General features: G+C 37.5%; 2 protein-coding genes across 2 annotated transcripts; one reads left to right on the top strand and one right to left on the bottom strand.

Moving 5' to 3' along the window:
* Window positions 1-1,134: 1,134 nt before the first annotated feature.
* On the top strand, window positions 1,135-6,552 carry LOC117634479. The gene is made up of 12 exons (XM_034368612.1): window positions 1,135-1,622; window positions 1,709-1,784; window positions 2,629-2,701; window positions 3,080-3,163; window positions 3,268-3,384; window positions 3,879-4,307; window positions 4,473-4,876; window positions 4,960-5,059; window positions 5,153-5,212; window positions 5,294-5,380; window positions 5,518-5,646; window positions 5,954-6,552. Exons 2-12 carry the CDS (start codon window positions 1,711-1,713, stop codon window positions 6,254-6,256), a joined length of 1,860 nt encoding a protein of 619 aa, XP_034224503.1. The 5' UTR covers window positions 1,135-1,622; window positions 1,709-1,710; the 3' UTR covers window positions 6,257-6,552.
* Window positions 6,553-6,980: 428 nt separating this feature from the next.
* LOC117634763 (STS14 protein) lies at window positions 6,981-7,693 on the bottom strand. The gene has a single exon (XM_034368978.1). It carries the CDS (start codon window positions 7,659-7,661, stop codon window positions 7,131-7,133), a length of 531 nt encoding a protein of 176 aa, XP_034224869.1. The 5' UTR covers window positions 7,662-7,693; the 3' UTR covers window positions 6,981-7,130.
* Window positions 7,694-8,446: the final 753 nt, after the last annotated feature.

The raw sequence follows: 8,446 nt of genomic DNA, 5'->3' as shown, positions 1-8,446 counted from the left end.
AGGCTTTTGGTTTCTGCAATCTCAATATAAAAGGTACCTAGTAAATAATTCAGTTAAAAAAGGTTTCTGCCATTGAAAAAGAAAAGTCTCTCTCATTGCTCAGCCTCAGACCCAAAAAAAGAGTATCTCTCATTGCAGTGAAAAACGAAGCCTTTTCCTTTTATTTTCCCCAATTAGGTGAATATCACGACAAAAAGAGAGAGACTGGCCACCTTACCACGCTGCCATTCATCTTTTTTCTTTTGTATTGGACCATTGGAATTGGAAAAGGTCAAGCCCCATATAATATAAAACATATTTTATTCGGTGGATTCTGTGACAAACGTTAGTCCCCTTGACACTGAAGGACAGTTTGGGCATCAACTGTTTTCTCAAAAGAGATTTAGACAAAGAGAAAGCTCTCAAATCCTCTTGCTTTCAAGCATCCTATGTCTCCTTTATCCCTCACCTTTCATCCCTTTTGATGGGGAAGCTTTGCTTTTCTTCTAAAACCAAAACATTTGTGACCAAGTCATTATTGGACACAACCCATTTTTGGTTTTTGCTCACAATTGTCTTGGCTCAGATAAATTTCAATCCACAAGCATTATCCCAAATTATGTATTTCTACAATTCCAATTATGTGGACTTAGAACTACTTCATCCTAAAACAACATGCCACTGACTTTGCTTGAACTCTTGGGTTGAACTCATAAATCATCTTGTTGCCATGTAATGAATTGACAGATCACCATTCACAAAGAGTAATGCTATGTTCCATCTCGCATACACAAGTTTTAGATGCACAAAGTCAATGTGAAATTGATTTTTGGAAAAGAATGTAAAAGAGGAAACAATTTGATGTGACATTAACAATATTGGAAGCAATGGTATTGTCATTAATCAGTTTTTTTTTTATATTTGTAAATATATAGCAATGGCATGCAATGCTCCATATGTAGCCAGCCCTACATATCATACTAGTCTTAGACCTATGTGTAGAGCAAAGCAAATAGTATGGGACAAGGGTGGAGGGGCGGTCACCAACTCCCACTTGCTTCACAACAAGAGAAGAGAATGTGGAAATTTCGTGTTTGTTATTTTTATGACATTAAAAATATGATCTTTATTCACGCACGCTATACATAGACCCAGACTCGGAGCCGCTATTTATCGTCGTCTCACTCGTCCTCTGGTTGAGTGAAAGAAAAATTGTCCACTTTTGGAACCTTTGACATTCAGGGGTCTGCCTCTTTTCTACTTCCATTAAAGCCCACGAGCTGGTTTTACTTCTTTTAACGAAAAGCCAAAGCTCCTCCATTTGCAAAAGCTAAACATTTTAACACTCTGTATCTTGAAAGAGAAGCTCACCGGTCAAAAGGGTCGTCTTTTTTGAGTCGTTTTTTGTGAACCGTTTCAGCTCTGCCATTTTCAGACTCTGTTAGCAGCAAGCAAGTGATCACTTTGTGGCTACTTCCTGGAAGCTCTTGCTTGCTGAAATGCTAGTGGGGAAGTTAAAGCTTTGGAGTCTAATTAAAGGCCTTTGAGAACTATTTGGTCACTGTTCGTCTGCTGGGTCTTTTCTTTTTTTCATCTATCAAATACTCCATCAGGGTTCTCGCTGGCTTTTCTGGAGTGTAATGGTAACTATTTTTCCTCTGCTTCCTCTGTTTGGTTTTCTTGTTTCTTGGAGATGTTTTGCCTCACTGAAATTTACCGTTGTTTGCAGAGATGGTGTTTGGGATGAGCGGTGACGGTAAAATGCTGGGATTGAGAGTGAACCCACAACACAAGCGTTCAAAAAGGTAGCTTTCTAATTACTTTGTTTTTTGTTGACAGCTCATTAAAATTCTTTTGTTAGCTAGCAAATCAGTGTTCGCACATTTCTGCCAGATTTTGGTATTTATACTTGTGATTATTGAACTGGAAAAACTTCTGAGATGGGTTATGGGACAAATGGGAACCTGAGCATTCCCAGCTATGCACTTTTTTCCTCAAGTAACAACACTGACAATAACTACTAACCTCCATTTTGGCCTGTTTCCACTTTGCTAGTTTCATGGAGGGAAGCTTGAATTGTTTTTACATGGTATGAAATTTTCAGCCAAAGAGAGGGATATTACTTGAGAGAGTTCTTTGATTTATTGAGACTCTTGAATTCAGGTGTTAGCCATGAAGCCATGAAGTTTTTCTCTTCTCCTAGCCAGATTCTTTGTATTCAATGAGAAATAGAGGGTATTGAAAGTGAAAACCGAGATGAGATATGGGGGAATTGATGGAATAAGGGACTTAAGATATTATCCTTTCCATTCATTCTGTATTAATTGATTCAAACTCTTGATTTTCAGTTTTTATCATTCAATTTTTTTTTCTCTTCTCTGCCAAAGGTTTATTTATTATTTTTATTTTTATTTTTATAAATCTTTACCAACTTCGTTTTCCTGTTAAAGTTTGTAATATGAGAAGTAAGGGATATTGAATGTCAAAGTTCTTCTTCTTCTTATTTGAAAATAACGCCTTGAGATTTGGCTTGTAAATGGACGACAAATCATGTTTGAAGTGTCCTAGATATGGAATGAAAGACGTCAAAAGCCATATTCTTCAATCAATATCTATTAAGTATTTTTGTTCACTATTATGCATTGCCAGCTTTCCTGAGAAGAGACGAGTGGAGGAAGATGATTTGGATAGTTTGTATGAAGCATCAGACCGAGTAAAGCTGGTAAGATAACTACTCCATTTTGCCCTTTCACCAATTTTATTCCATAATCATTATCTTATAATAAGTCTTAATTTAAGATCTTAAGCATAGTGCCAGCCTGAACGTTAACATTTTGGCCCCTCTATTTTTCTTTTCTTTTCTAGATATTGAATCTTAATTATACATGTGTTATAAAGTTAAAATAAAGTTTTAGGACATTTCAGTTAGCACTTATGTCTTTGATTTATAATACCCATTACCATAGGTAGGATTTAAGCTCTGTTAAGCCAAGTTGGATACAAGACTGACGATTATGTTGATGATTCACACATTGAACTCTGAACTTTAGTGTTGAAAAGTAATTTTACATACTGACTTATGGATTGGATCTAAATCCAGGATATGGGGCAATTCAAGGGCCGCGCTACAACCAAGAAGAAACAATCTCCTACTGTGGAAGTGCACAGCTCTTTAAAGCAAGAGGTATTCCAAACTTATATATCAGGAGATTTTGGATGATTAAACCCAACCCATTTTGTGCAAGCAAGCTCCAGCTTTATCTTTGCTTATTATTGTTTTGTACACAGATTCTACAGCTTGAGAAAAGATTACAAGATCAATTCGATGTCCGCCATGCTTTAGAAAAAGCATTGGGTTATAGATCTTCTATCCTTCACAACACAAATGAAATTGCTATGCCTAAGGTAGCTCTTTTCTGTATTCATATTCAAATTTTCTTTCTTTAATGTATAGGAAATATTCAACAGGCTACTTGCATCGCTATAAAAAATGTACATGCTATATTTCTATATCAGTTTCTATTGCATGCACTGTATTATACCCTATTAAAACATATATTTCTACATTTAAGTTCTAAATAATCACACTTGTTGTGGAGGTATTTACAATTGTTCCTACACATTTTTCCTAAATTTAGTGTCTTAAGTAGCCTTAGTTTGATACCACCAGAGTATACAGTAGATGTTTGCTTTTATCTATTGTATTTGCCAGCAGTGACCAACTTCAGCGCTCTATTTCTTCCCTGATAAAAATTGTTTTTTGAATGCCTAGAATTGTAATGCAAATCTGGTGCTGAGCTTGACATTGGTGTTGATTTGCTTTTGCAGACTGTTTCACCACTATTCGTTTCTGTAATTTTTATTACTTACATTTTGACACTGCTTTCATATGACTCCAGCCAGCCACAGAATTGATTAAGGAGATTGCAGTATTGGAATTGGAAGTTGTTCATTTAGAGCAATATCTTCTCTCTTTGTATCGGAAAGCATTTGATGGACAATTGTCCTCTGTTTCCCCATCTAAGAAGGATGAACAACTAAAACCAACACTAACAACCCCAAGAAGCAGGATCCTGGAAGTTTCTGAACCTGAAATGCCATCGAAGAGGGAAAATTTAGCAGTTCAATCTGGTGGTCAGTCACTTGAAAATTCATGGAAGGGAACTAATGGAATTGGAGGAGAAGAAAATCTATTCGATTCTGGTGTTCACCGTTGCCACTCCTCACTTTCGCAACGTTCTGCATTCTTATCTAGAACTTCTCCTCCAGAAGAGTGTTTGTCAAAAGCCTTGCGTTCATGTCATTCTCAACCGTTATCCATGATGGAGGTAATTTATGTGCATTGTTTTTACCGTTTTCTGATAAAAGTTTGTTCCCCTAAAGATGCTCATCCACAGATCATGGCACACCCTGATTTACTTTAACCATTTTTTCATGCAATGCATGGCAATATGACGGCCTTATCTGATTGTGACTTTCAATTGTTTTCCCAGTACGCTCAGAATACTTCATCAAATGTAATTAGTCTGGCAGAGCATCTTGGTACACGCATTGCTGATCATATTCCAGAAACACCAAATAGGCTTTCGGAGGACATGATCAAGTGCATGTCCACTATATATTGCAAGCTTGCAGAACCACACTTGACAAATAATGGCCTTTCATCCCCCAATTCATCTTTGTCATCAACAAGTGCATTTTCTCCACGGGATCAGAGTGAAATGTGGAGTCCAACGTTCAGGAATAATTCATCTTTTGATGTACGATTGGATAATCCTTTTCATGTTGAAGGACTTAAAGAGTTTAGTGGGCCATACAGCACAATGGTTGAAGTGCCATGGATTTATAGAGATAGTAAAAAATTAGGCGATATAGAGCACTTGCTACAACATTTTAGGTGAGCCTTTATGTCAACGATTTGAATTAAAGTCTATGTTTTCTTGCAATTAAAGTTATGCTTACAGAGTTATCTTGTTACAGGTCACTTATCTGTCGTCTAGAGGAAGTAGACCCAAGAAAGTTGAAAAATGATGAGAAATTAGCATTCTGGATTAATGTACACAATACGTTGGTGATGCATGTAATGTTCACTACCTGTGGTATACCTATTTCACATTGTGGTCATCTTTGGTTGGTTTCTACTGGATTCTAATGAATAATCTGTTTCTGTTAGGCATATTTGGCTTATGGGATTCCACAAAACAATGTAAAGAGGGTGTTTTTACTTTTAAAGGTAAGAATTGTCTCTCACAGGCATTACTTAAAGGAAAAGTTGAGTAAGGGTATTTGTTTACTTGGTTTCTTTTACTTCCAGGCTGCATATAACATCGGGGGCCACACAATCAGTGCAGACACAATGCAGAGCTCTATCCTTGAATGCCGAATGTCTCGCCCAGGACAGGTGGATCCTAGGACACATATTTATACACACACTCTGAAACTCTTAAAAACGCTTTATTTATTTTACTAATTTCTAAGAGTTTATCTAACTTAACATATCTTGTGATTCAAACTTATAAAGGTTATCTGTGCTTGCAGTGGCTTCGCTTGTTACTTACTCCAAGGAACAAATTCAAGACTGGAGATGAACGGCAAGCATATGCCATCGACCATCCAGAACCCCTTCTTCACTTTGCACTTTGTTCAGGAAGCCATTCTGATCCTGCGGTACTTCATTATCCCTTTTTACTCATTAATCTGTACTGCTTTTGGAATATCCCAGCATATTTGAATGTATTCTATCCTGTATTGAACTCCTAGTTGCATTGCATCCCACTGCCAAAATGGAAGGCATAAGTACTTTTTAGCTTTTGGCAGTCACCATTCTATCTGGTTAAAATTGAGAAAATAACCAAAAAGAATTTATCCCTGGAAAAAAATGATAGAAAAATCAACAATTCCTTGATATGCTGTCTTAGTTTTTATGTTTTTAAATGTGAGAAATTGTGGTGAACCTTTCCGTGATCGTTCTCAGGTTCGTGTATACACACCCAAGAGAGTATTTCAGGAACTGGAAGCTGCAAAAGATGAGTACATTCGAGCTACCTTTGGCGTGCGCAAGGACCACAAAATTCTTCTGCCCAAGATTGTTGAGGCATTTGCGAAGAGTTCAGGTTTGTGTCCGGTTGGTGTTTTGGAGATGATCCAACAATCAGTGCCTGAATCTTTGAGGAAGAGCGTCAAGAAATGCCAGCTTGCGAAATCTCGTAAGAGCATTGAGTGGATTCCTCACAATTTCACTTTTCGGTATCTAATTTCTAAAGAGCTGGTGAAGTGAAACGTTTGTATGGGGTGATACATACAGTCATATACATTGTTCCTAGGCTTTTTATTGTTAGAAGGATTTCAATTTTCATGCATATCTTCTGTACAAAGTAGAATATGAACCAGAAAAAGAGGCAAAAGGGAAAAAAAAAAAAAGTGAGGGCTGGAGAATAGAATGGTGTAACCTGCAGCATTTTGTATCTGCACTATCTGTATCAGGCTCTGCAGAGTCTGCAATTGCTGTAATCTTTTTGTGAATGAATTGGAATGGCGCATTTAGCGTTGTAAATATATCTGCAATTGCTGTAATGTTTTTCGTTGAACCATATATTATTAATGTTAAAATAGATTAATTAACATAGATAACATTTGGCAAAAACATTACATCTTTACTCGCATTTCATGTGTGTCAGTGTGAGACACGTGTTCATTCATAATTTGTCTCTGTGTCGGTGGATCGTTAATTCTTATGTTAAGTACAGTGTACCCATTTTTGGATCTCCCAACTCATTTTTCTTAAAATATAATTACATAAATCACTAACCCATGATTTATTGATATTGAATGAACCAGTACTGCTGTAATCTGTAACCAAGAAAACAAAACAAATCACAACACAAAAGAACAAGAGATCTGAGCCCTAAGCATAGATAGACACGGCTAATTCAGTTGGTTAAGATAGTGTGCTTGCCTTCTTATAACTGAGTTCGATTTCTAATCCTTGTAAATTAGAGAAGTTTAGAATATCGACTAAGCATACTGTTATTTAGCAGCAAAAGAGCCTCTCAGAATACTTTTGCCTAATTTGCATCAAACGAACACCCAAGTGCAACAACACATCATTAATTAACCCCTCAAGATCATAGATCCCAAACTTGAAAACTTCTCTAGTAGGGGCTTTCCCCAATAACATTCCCAGGAGGGTTATAAAAACAAATGCTCAAACTGCTCTGATCCTTCACACAGGTGGCCTGTGCACAGCCCAACTCCAGAGACTTCTTCCACACAACCTGAGTGTACACACCACAACTATGATTTGGAACACAAGAGTTGCCAGTGTGGTTGTAGAAGTCCTTCTCCTTGAGCCACGTGTCCACAACCATGGTTGGTGTGACTGACTGGCCACTTGCCCACAGCTGATTGCCTCCATACTTGCTGCCACTGGTGAGGTTAGCAAAGTTGCAGGCTTTGTTGTCTCTTTGGTACCTCACAAGTCTGCTTGTGGCATTGGCCAGAAACTCACTCCACTTGAGAGGCTCAACGCCGACTGCAGCTCTGGCTTGGTTGTGAGCTTTGAGGTATTCTGTGGCTGCATTTGAGAGAGGAGGGGTGGCTGGGCTGAGCTGAGCCGCTGCAACATGGGCTGAGCTGACGGTGGCTAGAGCCACTGCTAGCACAAGAAGCAAGGCATGGGCCATTTTGATCTTGATCTGGTTAAATCTTTAGTTGTTTGTCGAATTATTTATAGAGGCCTGTGTGTTATTAAAAGGAATGAAGTGAAGTTACTGGTTTGCCCTTCTTGATATATGTTAAGTCATATCATACATGAGTGATAATTGATGTGTTGGTAATTAGTAGTTAATCATTGTAATTGTTAGATAACCATTAATTACATGAACCAACAATGTTTTTATACACTCTCTCACCTGTAGGTCTGCAACCCAACAAACAAGTGGGGAACGATAGCTAACTGTAGACCACTTATAAAGAAACCTCTCCTACCTACCTTGTTAGCCTGCCAGTAATTTCAGAAACTTAATGTTGTCAGGGACCGAACAGACGATTTATATCTTTTTTCTTTTAAGTTGTCGGAACAAACGATTTATATCAAGCTTACACTACTGAGTACATGTAGTTGTCTCCTCGTGTAATGACAAAATAGTGACCACGTCACACTCCTCATATAGATGTTTGTTGTTTCATTTGTTCTAACAATATAAGAAACTCAGCAAGATAAATATTTTTATTGTGCTTGGAATATTGATATACAGTATACTTGATCAACTTCTCTAGCTAGCTTATTAGCTAGTACGGACTCTCCATCCCCTTCGAAGAACGAAGTGAAGTTACTGATTTGCCCTTTTGATATGGTTCAAAGGCGAACGCCAACTTTACATGTGAGCAACACGTGATATTTTCGTCAAATTTATCGATGAAAAATGTAATGTTGTACTCAATCATAATTTCTAGCCACTTTAAAACT

The sequence above is a fragment of the Prunus dulcis genome, chromosome 7 (assembly GCF_902201215.1).
Source record: "Prunus dulcis chromosome 7, ALMONDv2, whole genome shotgun sequence".
Lineage (NCBI taxonomy): Eukaryota > Viridiplantae > Streptophyta > Magnoliopsida > Rosales > Rosaceae > Prunus > Prunus dulcis.
The sequence above is the reverse complement of the archived record's forward strand: the minus strand, read 5'-3'. Positions and strand labels throughout refer to the sequence as shown.